The 18,162-nt window shown below is 41.9% G+C and overlaps 1 protein-coding gene across 1 annotated transcript in view; it reads right to left on the bottom strand.

Moving 5' to 3' along the window:
- Window positions 1-18,162, bottom strand: part of DNAI1 (dynein axonemal intermediate chain 1) — a 184,049-nt gene that overhangs the window by 86,646 nt on the left and 79,241 nt on the right. The window contains exon 16 of the mRNA XM_054397521.1: window positions 7,180-7,427. Coding sequence (XP_054253496.1) covers window positions 7,180-7,427 — 248 coding nt within the window. The remainder of the gene's footprint in view (window positions 1-7,179; window positions 7,428-18,162) is intronic.

The raw sequence follows: 18,162 nt of genomic DNA, 5'->3' as shown, positions 1-18,162 counted from the left end.
CCAGATTTCCAATTTACAGACAAAATACAAAGTTCCTCTGTGTGCAGAGCAAGCAGACACACGCTGCAGGCAGGCTCACATCCAAATCCCCAAGCTGTCTGATGCTGCTACATCAGAGACAGCATCTGTAAAGTGCCTGATAGAAGGTTCCCATCATCACAGGTTCAAGATGGCTTACAGCAGGAACAGTCCTGGGGAGAGACAGCCTAGGGGCTTGCCTGATGCTGAGGGTCCTAGATACCACACCACATTAAGCTGTGGAGCTCACCACGGCATGAAGGGTGGGAGGCGGATGAGAATTACGGCCAGCCCAAGCTCCCCCCATCTCACCATATACCTGTGCAAACTTGCTTCCATCATCCTTACCCAACTTGCTTTCAGCTCTGCCATTAACATTCTCTTGTCTTTATTTCATCCTCTTCAGAGAAGAACTCTGTTTTTTCAAAGGCTGTATCAGTGTCATTAAGACCCATCTGGTCTACATGCTTTCTACATCTACTTTGAAGATCCAGCAATCATCAGTCAGATCTCACAGGCCAGCAAAGAAGTACATTTTTTTCCACTAAGATCCAACATAGTTTCCTGATTCCTATTAAATATTTAGTTAACTTCTGTGACTGTTATAAAGCAGTAGAACATTCCAAGATCCAAATGCACTACAACTTCCACTACATTCCAAGATCCAAATGCACTACAACTTTCCAACATCCCAAGGCCTTCATGAGCTCCTGAATTTCATAAATGAAATCTTATCCACAAACTAGCACCAGTACAACTAACAGGCAAAGAAAATTATTTATAATTTGCTCGCAGACACTATGAAAAAATAAACAGTGTGAAAATCCACAATAAGATGATGTAGACTTTAAGTAAAAAGGAGGATGAAGAAAAATGCATCACTGGAGGATAATCTACTTAGCAAGCAGCAGCAAGAGCAGAAGATAAAAAGTAAGTTCAGCATCTGTATGAAGTACAGAGGGAAAGGCAGCATCAAAGCAGAATAAGCTCCTTTTCAGACAAATGTTACATGATCTGCAAGGGATTCTTTGCAAGAGGACTTCTAACTCACAAGAATCCATACCCAAGGTACAATTTAAACATAACTATCTACAGAAACTTAATCCCCAGAAGGCAGAGTTCCATACCATCTCAGAAAAACCACATCTAACTGAAAAGACAGGAGATTTGGTTCTCCTGTCTGATGGTGTTGTCAGAGATACTTAAGAACCAGCATTTGGACAATTAACTTGCCTAATTTTAAGTGTCTCAAAAGTATCCAAAAAGGTTTTGAATGAGGTACAAATATGCTGCAAAATATTTTAACTAGCATTTCTGTCACATCAATGTTTTGCACTTTCTGCAACCTGCACCATTCCCCTAAATAAGCTAATGAAGCTTTCAGATAAATTTCCATAGCTCAAAAGAGTCTTTCCAAAAAACAATGAAACTTAACTCTGTGTGAAAGAGGATTTCCTTCAGCAAGGCTGTGAGTTTTCAGTGAGCTGTCCCAGAGCTTAAGGATGACCACAAAGCTGCTGATCTTGACCCTGCCTTCCACAGCAAGCATATGGCGAACCTTCCTAAGCACAGCTCTTCCTGCTCACACTTCCTTCCAGGACAGGACAAAGGAGTAAACACATGGCAGATGTTTGTCAGCCACGAAATGCATTGTGGGCTGCAGCGAGGAGTGCTGTGTCATTAACAGACTAGTGCAACCGCTTCTGCAACAGCCTCTTACTGGACTCAGTGCAGGGAGCAGAACTGCAGCTAAGGACTGCTCCAACAAGGAGTCCTCTGATAGATTGAGATCTCTGGATGCCAGATGCACTCTGAGCTGTACACTTCTCTGTACATGCTGAATTACTGAAGGGACCTCTCTGGTAAGGATACAGCAGCCTCCTTTTGTCCTGCAACATCAGAGGTTAATTAGATTTTTTTTTTCCCTGTTTGCACTGGGCCAGGTATGCAACACAGGACTGGCAGCAAGAAAAAAGTAGTAGAAAGCTGGGGCTGAAGAGGAAGGGCTTTTTGCAAATGTTGCACTGATGCAGTATGAGAGATGCAGTTTGTGCTAAATGATCCTCACCATCAGGTTTCCGATCTATTATCCCTTCAGGCTACACTCTTCCATTTGCCAGCTCATATTCTGATGCTCCTCATCTCTACCTCAGGTTCAGCCTACTTGATTTTAAGTCTCTGTTGCTCTCTTTTCTTCTCCACATTTCTATTTCTCTTCTAGAGTTATCCCCTGAAAGTATCCTCACAGAGCTGAATGAGTTTTTTTTCACTGAACAACCCCCAGCAAATACTTGGTTTTGTTCCTTAGCAGTGAAGGCAACAGGAAGAGTGTTGAGCTTCTTCTGAGATAGTTGATATTTATTCTGACCTTGATAGCAACTTTCTGTCTTTTCTTTTTCTTCTGTTTCCTTTGCATCAAACTCTTTGCTTGCCTGAAGCTAAAGGAACAAAATATTATGTGAAGCAGTAACATCTCAGAGGCGATGCAAGCTGCAAAATCTGTCTGACTGCAGATGACAGATTTAGGAGACTGCCCGTCATCAGAAATGAAACAATGTGGTGGTATGACAGTCCATTAAGTTTCTTCCTCTCCTTAGTGCAGTGAATACACTCAGCTTCCTGTGTGGAACCATGCCCAGCAGTACAGGTGGGGTTAAGAACAAGAGGTCATGCTGTCATGCTGTAACTGAACTCATTTAGTTCCATCAGCAAAGGAAGTCACTGATTTTGGGGTGGTTTCATGAACTGCTAAGATCCAGTGTAGGCTTACTCAAGGGCATTGAAAGTCGAGGTGGAGAGGGGATCACACAATTATGGGGCAAACTCCAGTGAGCAAGTCTCAGGAAGGCAACAAGGCTCATGAGGGGCCTGCCTGGAGCACATGACCTATGAGGAGCATCTGAGGGAGCTGGAGTTGTTCAGTCTGGAGAAGAGGAGGCTGAGCAGAGACCTTATCACTCTCCACAACTGCCTGAAGGGCAGTTGGTACAAGGAGGGGTCCAGCCTCTTCTCTGTGGCAAGTGACATAACTAGAGGAACTGGTTTCAGGCTGCACCAGGGGAGTTTTAGGCTGGATATTAGGAAATATTTCTTCACAGAGAGGGCTATCAAACATTGGAATGGTCTGCCCAGGGTAGTGGTGGAGCCACCGTCCCTGGAAGTGTTTAAGCAGTGTGTGGACCTGGCACTTAGGAACATGGTTTAGGATTGACCCTTCAGTCCAGGGTCCAGGGTCGGACTGGATGATCTTTGAGGTCTCTTCCAACCAGATGTTTTCTGTGATTCTGTGATCTGGTTTACATTTGAGATGGGACTTCCACGGGAAACTGTTCTGCCAGGTGGCACTCCAAGTTTGCTTTGGCAGTTTCTGGCTATTACCATCCTGTCTTGCCCATTTTGTTGTAACCACGAGCATCACATTTAACCTGAATGGCATTTGGTGAAGAGTTAGCAAGCAGTGGCCATCCCTTCATCCACCCCCACAGGACTATAATGCAGAAAATACTACTTTCAGGATGCCTTCTGAAGCTCTATGGTATCAGCTCCTCAGGGAGGTCAGATGAGCTTCAGTAAATTAACAATGAACTACATTGCTTTTCTAATCACTGATTTTTCACAGCAATTCCAAAGCATGCAGTACATGCAGACAATATTACCACAGCTTAGATTTGCTCTAAGCACAGACAAAAGAAATATTCTCCTTGCAGACCTTAGGGTCAACATTCTCCAGCAGGAGTTTAGCAAAAAATTGTAGTGGTGACTAAGTTTTGGGGGGAAAAATATTCCAAGCCTCTGCAGTAGTATTGGTTCTGCACTAGTCCCAGCAGCAAATAGAAATAATATCCTTTGGGTTGACGTGAAAGCAAACTAGAAACACACAGAGAAAACAAATCTGTTGAATAAGATGCATTTTAAGAAGGAGATTGAACAGCAGAAACAAAGGTTTGCACAGAAGATAGTTTCAGTTATTCATCTCTGGTTTTGTTCCCGCTTCCAAACACTCCAAACTTAAAATATTTAGTATATTCCAGTGATGAAAAGAAAACCCCCACTCTTTTGGGATGTAAAAAAAACCCTAATCATCATCTTTTTAAAGTAGAAGGGATAAAGTAAGAACAAAACTCCTACATTGGCAAAGGGAGAGGCTCTATTCTGAAAGCTCTTCCCAGCAGGGGGAGAGTCACTTCTCTCCAGAGGAGACTGCTCTTGTTGCCTCTGGGTGCCAAAGGCCCTAGTCTCACTGTTCCACTTTGGTCACCTACCTCAACATCCAGAGCCAAGCCCTGGGACAGAGACATTGGCTCATATGGGTACCCTGTTCAAGACTGGCATTCTAGGAGTACTCAGTATGGGAGAAATGGAAGTGTAAGGATTTTGCTGACTATTTGGAACATTGTTTTGATCATAGCTTTTTGCCCAGCAGAACATTACAGACTTGACATAGTTGACATAGTTGACATAGGTGTAGACTCCTTTTAGGTGATATTCACAGCCAAAGGCAGAGGCCTGAAAACAATGACATGGGAGACCATTTCTAGTTCCTGCGCTCCCATGAAACCCAAGGTTTCGGTGGTGTATTAGCCATGTTGCACTGCAGGCATTTGCATTCACATGTGTATGTATGTTTTCACTTCTTTCTGGCTTTGGATCTTAGCTGATTGGTTGTAAGGAATTTGAAATTAATAATTCAAAACAAGTCAGAATTTTCCGTTATTTACAATGCAATAGCATTTAATACATGGAAGACAATTGCCAAATCTGTAAGAACATACTGCTATGCTCTTTAAAAATATCGAGGAAGGTATCAGGCAGACAAATTCACTATCAGGTAACAGAATTAGAAAATTTGCACTATTCTATTTTGCTTAACATGCAAAATCAGCTTTGTTTTATGCAAACTTACAGAAATATTACTAAGTCACTGAAGATTAAACAGCACAAGAAAAGAGCTGTCAACTTGCTTTACTTGCTTCTCATCATCTTGCTTCCATTGTGAAAGGGCTGTATTGTTTCAAAAGGAAGGAGCCAGACAGTCTAGAGAACAAAGGCTCCTAATTGTTCAGGAGAACTTCGTTACTTTTCTAATCAGTCTTCAAAGTCACTGGCTCACAGTGCTTACAAATGCAAGGACTGAACAGGTTCTGAACTGTCTGGTCTAGACCAGGCTTCATACTACTTGGGATGTTGGTGGAGAAGAACAGAGTATCTTTACATGAAATATAAGAAACAAATGATCACTTTCTAGAATCATTTAACACTGAATGAAGAATAACAATCCAACATCTCAACATAACAGATAGTCCTTTGTGTTGCTTCTCCTCCTATCAAATGAAGAGAAATTTTTTTCTAAACCTTTTGGCTGATAGTGACCAACGCCTAGTCCTTCCAACAGAGCTACAAGCTCTTGTCCATATTCCTGTGCAATAACTGTTGCACGCTGATTTCATAGCAAGTCAAAAATTGTAAAGTTTGAAAAAAATACCAGTACTTTACTGCAGAATAAAATGAGGAATAATGATTCTTAGCTCTCAGTCTTTGTAAATAAAACAAGCCAGGAGGAATGGGAGTCTGCTCATACCTAAATCTATTCATATCCATGAGACAGTTTCTCTCATTTTTCAGAGCTATCTCTCTAGAGTGTCTAATATTTTTTTTTCACCTCTAAGCCATATTACTGGCAGGAGTACACATCAACCTACCTCTAAAAACCCCAAACAGACTGCTTCTACTGCTTAACATACCTACATCTGGTCTGTAGGAATTAAAGCCCCTAATAACACTCCTTAAGCCTACTTCGTCCTTCCCAATATCATCTGAGGCCCAAATGACCTGAGATTCTGGTGTCTACAGTGTTTAGTAACAACTGCTGACCTCCCTTATTGTGCCACAGCAAGGCCATGAAAAGCTGTGTGTAGCAGTTTTGTCAGGCTTTTTTACTGGAAGCCCAAATTGCAATGGGGGAAGCTTGGACTTCTCTGTGTGTGTGTTTGCCTGACACATTGCATTATGATAACAAACCTTGGATGAGGTACTATGCTGACCTGTAAGAGGAGATAAAAAAAAAAAAGCCTCTAGACAGAAAAGCAACAAATGCACATTCAGGTCTTCTCCAAAATGTTACATTTGCATAACTTCTCTGTTTATAGCAAGCACCAGTCTTGCTTCGTCTTTGCATATTCCAGAATGATCTGCAGTCCCACCAGGATCCCTTGATTTCTTGGACTTTTGTTGAAAAGTGCAGTAATAAGGAGCCATGGCTGGGAGATAATCTATGCATGGCACATGCCAAAGTACAAGAAACATTGACAGTATGCCTAGAGGTGTAACTGCATTAGGGAGCCTAAATCAGGTGACAGCAATAGTTAATAGCAGCAGCACCAATAATCCAGGCTAGGAAAGTAAATGCATCACTGCACCTCAGCAGGCTCATACAGACTGTGTGAATAGGTGCTGCAATGCTTTTATTGCCATAAACAAGATCAAAAGCACTTGTACCTTCCAGTGCTCCAGTCTTAATTCAGGCCATACTGTAGACGTAACTACAAAGTTAACTGGATGCAGTAACATATTCACTTTCACAATATCATCCATCTGGTGATTCTTTGTGAGCAATACCAGAGTGACATTACTGTAAGAGCATTACCTGCACATCACAATTCTTAATTCACTAGAATTCTTCAATGTCAGCTACTAAGTAGCATGTCTTGAATCCCAATGGCAGCCAATTCCACAGGCATCTACCCTTGGGTTTACTGTGCCCAAAAGGGCTGAGCTCTCCTTTGGAGCTGACACACACATTTTATATGCTCCTCATCGCTTGCTGCCATGTGATTTTGCTTTTGGAACACAGATAGCATTGCATGCTAATATATAAAGAGGAGATCAGTTCCTCCTGAAACAGAAGTAATTTACAATAATGAATACTAGAGAGAAATAATTGTTTATCTCAAACCTTTGCTCACGTGTTTAGTTCCTGTTGAGTACCAAAGATTTATGCAATTGTTTTGCCTTGCTGCATATTTCAAAATTAGCTCGAAATACAACTTAATAACAACCACTAATGCATATATTAAACCAACACCTCTCCACATGCAGCACTTTTCCTGCTGTGCCCAAACGCAGCCCAGGTAAAAGCTTAGACGAAAGGAAGAACACCGTTACCTGCCACACTGGCTCTGTGTGCTTTCCTGACTTTGCACTACTCTTGTAGCTGAACTGGGAGATTGCCTTCTTCAGGTTATAGATGGCCACATTGCCATCATAGAGGCCCACTGCAATGAGGTATGGGTGGTCATTATGGAAGTCTAGGCACATGATGCCACTGTCACTGCTGAAGACATACTCTGGGAAGGAGGGGTTCTTCATGGTGTAGAGCAGCAGCATGCCCTCGCCTTGCTTCATGAAGTCATCTAAACAAAGAGGAGTTTTGCTGTTAAACGTCTTTCAAAGATACTCTGCTATTGGGATATATAATCTAACAGCACTGAAGTGTGCCTAAAACCAACCCAAATGCAAAGTAATGTGGGAAGGACATCAGCTGCAGAACCAAATCGTCATGCTTGCATGTCTATATCTGAACATCCTTTCCTTCATTGATATGTCATCCCCAGGACATGGGTTCAATCTGCTTAAGCAGAAAAGATACTGTTCTGGCAGTGTTTTTCTAGGAGAGAGACTTGAGAAATCTTGGAGGATAATGCAGACAAAAAAGAATCTTGTGGACATCTCTCTCTTTAGGTTAGGATTTCACTAACTTTGTACAGATGAAGGCTGAACCAAGGATAGCAACGTTTCGGGTTTTGTATTGTCCATATTTGACACTGCAGCCTCCACTTCTTCAAAGAAAAGCATTCCATTGAGGAATCTGTAAAGCATCATATCCATTGTTGCTACACATAACTGTACAATGCACAAGTCACTGCAGCTTTATTTTTTGCTTATGTCCAACATCTCCTTGCTTGGCACAGAACCTCTTTTTCCCAAGACTTCCCATTTTCTATTTACTTTCAACTTTCCTTTGAGCTGCCTGAAATTCATTCAGAAGCTACCTGCTTCTCATTCTCAATAGGACCATCTTTCTTTTGAGTGTTTTATCATGTCCTGACTGTATCTGCAATTCTCAGGGTTTTTTTTTGCTTGTCTGAAAAAAAAACCACAACAATTTCTGAATTCTTTTAAAGTAGAAGAAAACCTGTTGATGTAGATAAGCTCTTCAGAAAAAAAGAGAGAGCTTTCCTAACACATAAAAACAATGCTTTCTCTGAGAGTATGCTAGGCATCTCTCCAAGCACTTTTTCTTAGTGTCAAATGCCCTTGGGCACATAGTTGTATGGGAAACAAATTTACTGCTTTCTGTGCTTCAAATACCTACTATACATCGTATTTCCACAACAATCATCTCCTTTAAAAGTGTTTCCTATCTCTCTTAATTTTGACCAGACTTCAGGATAAGGACTTGGTGACAGCACTAACTTCAGAGACCTCTCCTTGGAAGCAAGCTGATCCCAAATCAGCATGCAGGTACAGACATTGCTTACCTAAAATTTTTCAGAGCCATGCCGGATATATTCAAAGAACTAGTAAAGAAACACACATCAACATAACTGTTAGTGATGGTTTGTATTTGGATTGTGGAAATATTTATTTTTATGGGTTTCTCTGTACACTGGGGCCAGGCAGGGTAAATGGCTTCCTTCTTTTGAAGAAAGGCAAGATTCAAATACAAGCATTACTTTAAACATATCTGAACCTAGGTAATATTGTTAAGAGGTTTTTTTCTGGAAGAGGGGGAAGCTTATTCCTAGAATTCTACCTGAAAAGGAAATGCATTTGCTTTTTTCATCAGAGACTTGCTCTGTCCCTTTGAATTCACAGAATTGTCTTTGTTCTTAACCAAGTAATGTCAGTGACCTGGTATTAAGTTGACATCCAGTCACGGTAAGGATGAATCCCTCCTCTCCTCAGGAGCAAAAACATTTGGAAAGGCTGCAGAAATGACCTACCAGCACTGACTCACAGCACAATTGACTATGAATTCAGATTGCTTAGACAGCATTTGAATCTGACCAATTTCATGCTCTTATTTTTCCTGGTGTGTGCAGACTATCCAGGTGTATTTCCAAAATGTCTGCATGCACATTCACCTGTGGGCACTGTGTTGAAGGGCCTCAGAGAACTGCCCCTCATGCTTCCTGCACAGAGTGGAGAAGACACCACTTCAGAGGATAATTCATCCACCAAAGATGAAATGGGTTTTGGATGTGCTTCTCTCTCCACTGATCTGGCAGTACCATAGGGCAGCCGCATTCCCTAATTAGAGATGATAGAGCAGGCCTTCTTTGGTCGGAAGAGGTAGCAGAGTGAAACACAGAACGAAACACCCAAATGCAGGTCTACAAGCAGATGGCTGGCTGTGCTCTGAGTCTAAGCTCCTGCTATTATCAGTATGGGTCAATCAGTGCATTTCACTGAGATTAGAAAACTCACCTTAAAGAAGGTAAAAGGGTAAAAAGGAGGACCCTGGAAACTACCAACCTGTCAACTTCACTTCTGTGCCTGGGAAGATCATGGAAGAGATCCTCATGGAAGCTATACTAGAGCACATGGAAGACATGGAGGTGATTCAAGACAGCCAGCATGGGTTCACCAAGGGTAAATCCTGCCTCACCAAACTGGTGGCTTTCTATGATGCTGTAACTACATCAGTGGACAAGGGAAGACCAACAGATGTCATCTATCTGGACTTTTGTAAAGCCTTTGAGAAAGTTCCTCACAACATCCTTCTCTCTAACCTGGAAAGATATGGATTTGGTGGGTGGATGGCCCATGGGATAGGAAATTGGTTGGATGATTGCATCGAAAGGGTAGTGGTCAACAGCTTAATGTCCAGATGGAGATGGGTGATAAGTGGAGTCCCTCGGGGATCCATACTGGGATAAGTGCTGTTCAATATCTTCATCAATGATATAGAGAGTGAGATTAAGTGCACCCTCAGCAATTGTGCAGATCATACCAAAATGAGTGGTGCGGCTGATAAGACTGAAGTACAGGATGCCATCCAGAGAGAGGCCTAAACAGGCTGGAGAATTGCAAAGTGCAAGGTTCTGCACCTAGGTCAGGGCAATCCTAGCTATCAGTACAGGGTGGGGAATGATGAAATTGAGAGCAGCAGTGAAGAAAAGAACTTAAAGGTGCTGGTGGATGAGAAGCAGGACATGAGGCAGCAGTATGCACTTGCAGCCCAGAAGGCAAATTGCATCTTGGGCTGCATCAAAAGAAGTGTGGCCAGAAGGTCAAGAGAGTTGATTCTGCTGCTCTACTTTCATGAGTCTTCTCCTGGAGTACTGTGTCCACTTCTGGGGCCTCCAGCACATGAGAGACATGAACCTGCTGGATCAGGTCCAGAGGAGAGCCTCAAAGATGATTGGAGGGCTGGAGAACCTCTCCTATGAAGACAGGCTGAAATAACTGGGGCTGTTCAGCCTGGAGAAGAGTTGGCTGTGGGGAGACCTTATAACTGCATTCCAATATCTGAAGGGGACCTACAGAAAGGATGGGGAAGAACTGTTTTGAAGGACTTGCAGCAATGGCACAAGGGGCAATGGTTTTAAACTGGAGCAGGGCAGATTTAGGCTGGACGTAAAGAAGAAGTTCTTTACAACGAGAGTCATAAAATACCTACACAGACAGCCCAGGGAGCTGGCTGAAGCCTTGTCCCTAGAAACATTCAAGATCAGACTTGATGTGGCCCTAAAAATCCTTATCTAGCAGAGATGTCCCTGCTCACTGCAGGCAAGTTGGACTAGATGGCCTTTTAGGGTCCCTTCCAACCCAATACAATCTGTTAATCTACAAAAAATCATTATATTAGCTCTGCTGATTTACTTTCTGGGCTCCACTGACTGTAATGGCCAGCCTGCTAGTGAGTTTTAAATCCATCTTAAATGAGAAGCTGAATCCTACTCATTGTCTTCTTTATGTTATGAAATGTTGCAGATGTTGGTTAAATTTTAGGTGTGTGAATATTGCACATTAGTCTGGATAATATGATTTCTAAAGTATAGCCTATTTCTGATGAAAGGTAAAGAGAGGAGAATAACCTGCAATTATCACTGAAGCCTGGCACATGAATCCTAGTAAAACAAAAACCTTCTGAGAGCAGGCCTATGAATCTGTTTCAATGAAGGATGATTCTCACCCTAAACTATGACATAATAACATGTTCTTTAATAAATGAAAAAAGAAAGAAAAAAGGGCTTAACATTCCAGAAAGGCAGGAACAGCACATACCCACAGTAGCATATCTGGTACAGCTTTGAAGCATGGCCTTTTCAAGAAATAAGGTTTGTGGTTTTCAGAAAAGCAAAGCAAACAAACAAACCCACCAAAAAAACCCCACCAAAAACTGGCAAAGCACTGCAGTGTGCCCCAAATTCTGTGTAGATGGTCTCTCAGGATGCATGGAGTTCACTAAAACACTGTTAGAAGACTGCAGAGCACAAAGCAAAAGAGAGTGCAGACCCCAAGAGCTGACAATAGCTGCACCACTGCTGGGGGTGAAAGCAGCAGCTCCAGATTCAAGACAGCTACTCAGCACTGCATGAGCACACACCAGCATGCACTGGGAGAGCAAAGTATCTGCCCCGCAAGACCCACAAAGTGCAAACTGGGTCTTTTTCTGAGATACAAAGGGGGCAGAGATATATCAGACAGGTATTCTGACAATGAGTGCCAGCAGGAGTTGTTCTGCTTTGTAGGAGGATAGAGGGAAGCACATCAAGAGGAGAGTGTCGCTGTAATGATGAAAAGTTTCATGCCATAGGGATCCACATTGTTCACCTGAGTGGAGGCTAAATTTCAGACTCATAACAAGTGCATGTGGGAAGAGAAGTTCTGCTAACGAAAGATGCAGATAGCATGATTAATGGTCTCAGACTAGAGAACTGAGCCTGTGAACATCAGATGCAATCAAAATAGTTTCAAACCAGCTATTACTGTGGTCTAAAATATTAATCTGCATTTGCATTTAAAGCTGAGAAGATTCCTTCCAAACACTTTACAGAAAAATACCGATTTAGTGGTAACAAAGTGCCTAGGAATTTCATTGTGGCATCACCAAATAGTTCATGCAAAACAAAAATCCAAAAAACACCTAAAGCATTCATTCTCATGCTTACTAAGCATCTGTTTTAACAGAATTTCAATTTATAATTTTCCTTAGCTGAATTTTAAACAACTGGCAAATGTTCAATACCAGACCAAAATATTCTGTTTGGTAGAGAGAAAATTTTTTTTTTTAATTTGCATCTGTCCTTTTTGGTCCACCAAGAAACCTGTAAGATATACATGGGTTTTCTCCATTCCCTCCAAAATGTTTAGTGACTGAATCAGTACACTCAATGGAACAGTATCCTCAAGTTAGAAACCACAATGCTTGGGCTAAGTCCTGCATGATAAATCTCAGTGTGGAGATCCCACCATGGCCATGAGTCAAAGTAGATATTTTTACAACACAAGAAGCTACTGCTACAGTTTCTTGTGTGATAAAGTGGCAAATTACCTTCTCTTTGGAGGTTTTAAAACCAAAAACACCGCAGCCTTCCATCCTTGATCCTGTGATGCTTGTCTTTCTGTAAATCAAGTTCACCAGCTATCTCACTGATATGTCTTGGACCAAGAAATTACCATGCTAGAAGAAACCACTGTTGTTAAAACCTGTCCTTTCTCCACTGACAGTCCATCTAAAAACCAAAGCTAGATGGAGAATCAAGGCTGTGAACAGCTGCTTGTTTCTGAGCATCACAGCTGCACAAGCACATCTACTCTCTATTCCTAGATATGCTGACACCTTGATGACCTTGTGCTGGCTGAGGATCTATCATCTAGGCTTGAATTTCTGAGAAGCCAAGGGAAGGGGCTGACTATACTTTACACTTGGTTAAATGATCTCCTCTGGGGACAAGAGATCGATTTCAAAGACAAAAATTTTGGTAGCCAAATAAATGGCTCAGCTGTTTTCTTGCCTTTCATATAATTAAAGTGTAGAGGACAAAAAAGGTTATCTTCAGAGCAGCAAACTTACCCAAACAAATTATGACTGTTATCCAGGTCTACAAAACTCTGAGCACAGCCTGAAAAATTGCCTGTTTTACAGCCTGTATTGTACAGACAGATGACTGAGCAAGTCACAAATTAATGAATTCTCAATACTGGGTTTTTTATTTCTATCAGTGAGCAAAACCTGTGTAGCATGGCACCGAGCACAGGCTAATCTAATCCACTGTGAAACATGCTGGGCGAGTTTGTGCTGCTTCAGCAAGACTCTCTCCTGACTTATTTAAATAGCTCTGCAGACTCCATGCTTTGCTGTGGTCACAGAATGGGTCTGCTGTAAGAAAGAAAATGGCTGGCTTCGAGCCTAGCTGTTTGCCAGTAGTTCAGAAAAATCAGGAAACAGCAAATCTGAGGAGCTCCAAGTCTGTGTGTGTGCTGGATGTGTTTTCAAAGGCTCTTGAGGAGTAACAATAACTGGAAGTTTTGTACCACTTCAGAGAGCTTTAAGCTTGTAATCACAACACTCCTTTTTAACAGCCAAGGGAATGAGAAAGGGCAGAGAGGGAACTGCAAAAGACATTACAGCAAACTGGAAGAACAGGAGGCACAACTGAGAATTCACAAGGCTCTGCTCAATGAGGCCATGTCCTAGCATCCCTGAGACTTTAAACAAAACACTGATGCCCACTCTTGTTCCTGTTCCCTGAAATGCCCTGAAGACTCAAGTACACTTTTGTGTTGATATAGGCCCTGGTCACTGTGGATCCAGCTCTGAACCATGCTGTGGGCAGGGAAAAGACTAACACTGAACTTTCAAAACAGTCTTTTCCCAGAAAAGAAAATATTTTGAGAATTCATTACTTTGTAGCTCAGGGCCAGAAAGTCCGGCCTCCTCTATTTCACAGCTCTCAAATGTTACTGGTATACCCTGTTCTGAGCCAAACAACTTGGCTTTGGCTAGTATATGCATACTTCATTTGAAGATCTCAAAAGACAAAGAAGCCACTGTTTCATTTTGCAGTTTGTTTCAATGTTTAATCACTTTGAATGATTAGGAAGCTGCATCTAATTCCTTATTTGACTTAACTGGCTTTGCACTGTTAATTCTTAGTGTGCCTATCTTGGCATTGGAATATAGGACTGCTTTATATCTGGTCCTTCCTTTTCATTAAGATAATTCAAAACTCAATGATAGTCACTTTTCAGCATACTTTTGATGACCCTCACAACCTGAAATAAAAAATCCCATTTATTTTCACCAGCACTGCACCAGTTCTGCTCAGAAAAAAATCCCTGTGAACCAACACAATATTTGCCACACTAGTCAAAGGTGCTGCCTTCACAGCGCTGAAAAGAAAGCTGCATCTCAACAGACATGGAGAACAGTAGAATATTAAGAAATTTTCCACACATATGTGGAGGACTTATGACTAGGACCTATGCCACGGCCAGATAAAAGTCACTTGCAGGCCAGGATATTATCCTCTCTGCCTTTAGGGTAACTTCTCTAATTACTGATCGAACTTAGGGTTCTTCACAGAACTGTCTACAGTTTCTGCATATTTTAAAAAGTGTTGGCTTCAGAAGAAAACATAAGATTCCAATATCAGTCTCACTAATGTTTAAATCATATCTGTGTTGCCACTCAGGACACTCTGTATTCCAGGATCACATTCACCCTCCTTGCAAGATGTCACAAAGGGAACTCAAATTTATTGCTTGTCCACAAAAGCCTTTTTCTTTCCATTATTTTCTTTTCCAATGCCTTCCAAAACACAGCACTCCTCCTTGTTTAGTGAGGTATAATGTTATATTTGGCTGCATTAAAATGCATTTGGTTTGAATAATTCCATCTTAACAGAAGATTAATCACTCTGTACGACAGCCGTTCTCCCAGCATGATTTACAACTCCACCTGCCTTTTCATCAGTCACACATTTCATCTGATGCAAGTTTATATTTCCATTCAGAGGAGCAATGAAAACAAAGCCTAGCTCCAGGGCCACCATTGATCCTGACAGCACCCCTTCTGAGACACTGTCTCAGATGATAACTCCACCGGCATTTGTTTTCTGACACCTGCCAATGGAAGTTGAACTTCTCTATTGAGACCACTTCTGCTGTGCTGAACTCAGTGAGCAAGAGCACTTCCTACCCCAGGGAAGTACATACCCACTAGCTAGCAGTGTTCACACTGCAAGATCTGCAAGCTCTGAGCAAGCCCATCAATGCAGTGGAAGAAAATTGTAGATCCACTGGATATACACTGATTGAGATGTTTGAATGTCAGATTTAATGTTCTGCTTGACACCTTTCACCAGCTGCTGCACTAATTCCTGGTACTCCTGATCAAGTCAATGTTATCAATTGGGGCTGTGTTTAGGAAGCACAGAACTTGCAGTTTGGATAGGAGAGGGGAAAAAGCAAAATTGCCAAGTTTTGTGGACATTTTAGAAAAGACAAAATTGACAGGTGACAAGGCATCCTATCGGGTATGTATGTCCTGAGGCCATGTTGCAGTCCTAATAACTGCTGTGGGCTTCACACATGTCAGAGGCAAGACAGACATCTCAGAAGCATGAATGGATAGATACAAACAGCCTTTAAGAAAACAGGCTGTCAGGTATGTTTGTATTTCACTCTCAAATGCATTCTGGCAAAGTAATACAAGAGAGATCACAGTCAACTGGGCCAACAGAAACGAGACGTTTAGAAAGTGTCTGGAACAATGCACTGTTTGTCAGTGCGAGCAAGAGCAGAGGCTCAGAAGCAGAAAAGAGCAGGGGAGAACAGGATGGTAAGATGTAGGGACTTCCTGAAAACAGCAAGATCTGGCTTGTGGCTCAACTCTCCCCTGGTTCACAAAAAGGCAAGCAGGCAAGCACCTCAAAAAGAGAAGGCATATATGAGTTTGCAATGCTGTACATAAATCCAGAGTTTTCTCATTCTGATCAGATAGAGTTTTGCATGACAGATTTAGCAGGCACAGGAATTGCCTTTAACATTTTCCTCTTTAAATAAGATATTTATAAGGGCTTGGGTTTACAATATAAATAGTAATTGTGCAACTGCCCACACATTGTGAATGCTAACTTACCCTCTGAAGAGACTCAAATAAAATGGATAAAGTGTCCATGTCTTTATCTTATACAACTATGGTATAAGACTAGCAAACAGGGACATTTGTGTTCTGACACTGCTGTGCCACGATCAGCTAGTGCTTTCAGTCCTTTGTTTCTACTTCTCACAGCACTTTTGAGGATACACTTAACAGATGAGGAAGGAAAAGGGTGACTTCTGAGGGCTACAAAAGTCAAAAGCAACACTCCTGCTGTTTTCAGGAATGCACTTATGTCTTGACCTTCAGCTAGGCAGACCAACAATCTCACAAAATTTACTCCCTTAGCTCCTCAGAAACCAAGGAGGGGAGGAGACTTCCAAACTCCAGCAACCAAGGAGGAGCACTCTGGAGCTGAGAAGCTGGAGCGGTGCTAATCCTATCAATACACACCTGGCAGCCGTCAGCACAACCAGTTGAACTCCTGCTCCTGCCTTCTTTTGCATCAGCAACTTAAGCTGCACTTGCGAGAGTTTCACCAACATACCTGAGGCTCTGTTTCCTCTATCCCAGTTTAACACAAAATGTAAGCACTGATGTGCTTACATTTGCAACCAACTAAATATTTAAGAGTGCCACCAAGTGGACAAGTGGGTAGCTTCCAGTAGGCACAAATCATTTAGAAATCCCCAGGACCGTGTAACAAATGGGCATCTATAAATGTGCTGCGTTTGGATAATCACACCAGCCTGCTGTTGCTAAAAATGAACCAGGCTGCCAGCATCTCAGTACTCCCAACCTGAAGAGCTCTGAAGGGAATGCACACACTGCTGGAGATGCTTATGTGTTCCATAATTAAAGGACAGGAACATCAGAATTTTATGATGGTGCTGTAGCCTCTTGAAAGCAGACAGATGCCTGATGAGATGAACATGTGCAGGCCAGACCATAGAGAAGTCAATTAGATGTGATTCTGCAGCTCAGAGAACTTTTCTGAAGACATTTGGCAGAAGACCTAAATTTGACTGAGAAGCAAAGAAGCATCAGAGTTATAGACATAGGCCAACCTGCAGTTTTGCACAGGCAAATGAATATTAAGAGCAATCATTGCAGCTCAAACACCTTCCCCTACCCTATTTGTAGCAGTGGTTAACATCAAATGCTTAGGAAAGTACGTAAAGACAGGGCATAAAATCAGTAATATTTCTTCTAGAACACTGTCTAGGCTGATAGTAATTTATGGTTAAGCATCTCTCAGGTGGCCCTCTCCCCATTCCCTTGCACAGCCACCTACTAATCATTAAATCTGGACAGTATCTTTCAGCATTCCTATTTGTATAAAGCTCAAATATGCACCAGATATTCAGTTCTTCTCACAGTAATTTGCTGGTTTGGGCTTGGTCTTATTTTTAATACATGAAATATTGTGCATCTCAAGCAGATATGTGAAGTATATGATTGGTGGTTAGTATAAGTGGTTTTTAAGAGCTACTAAAAGTAGATTTCAGAGAAAAAAATACTAGTTAAAAAAAAAAGAAACAACCAACAACAAAACAAACCAGAAGTATTTTTTATCTTTGTTAGTCTCAAATGAAGCCAGTTTGCAATGTCTATGGGAAAAAAGCAACTGCTTTCAATCCTTTGATCAGATAACAAAGGCAGGGGGGAAAAGACAGTTATGGCATGAAGAGAAAGGATCCTTCAGACTGAAATTTCCAAACAGCAACTAGCTGTTACAAGAGAATGGAACTGGTCCAAAAGGATCACATAAAGCACCAAGTGTTTATGCAAAGCATTGGCCACCTTGTTCTAGTGACAGCCAGTTTTTGACACTCCTTGCTCTTGAAAGCAAACCACTAAATAAACGAAATCAGACTACAAGTCTGGTCAACACCAAGGATTTGCTGTGGGAGTTAAAGCCAGCTCCCCATTATCTCCTGTCCATACCAGCCTGGATGCTGCTGGGCAATCTGGGATCCCTAGAGCTTCTCTGCAGCAGAGGAAGAAGCCTGGGGTTGCATAGAGTCTAGAAA

This window comes from Indicator indicator, chromosome Z (genome assembly GCF_027791375.1).
Source record: "Indicator indicator isolate 239-I01 chromosome Z, UM_Iind_1.1, whole genome shotgun sequence".
Classification (NCBI taxonomy): Eukaryota; Metazoa; Chordata; class Aves; order Piciformes; family Indicatoridae; genus Indicator; species Indicator indicator.
The sequence above is the reverse complement of the archived record's forward strand: the minus strand, read 5'-3'. Positions and strand labels throughout refer to the sequence as shown.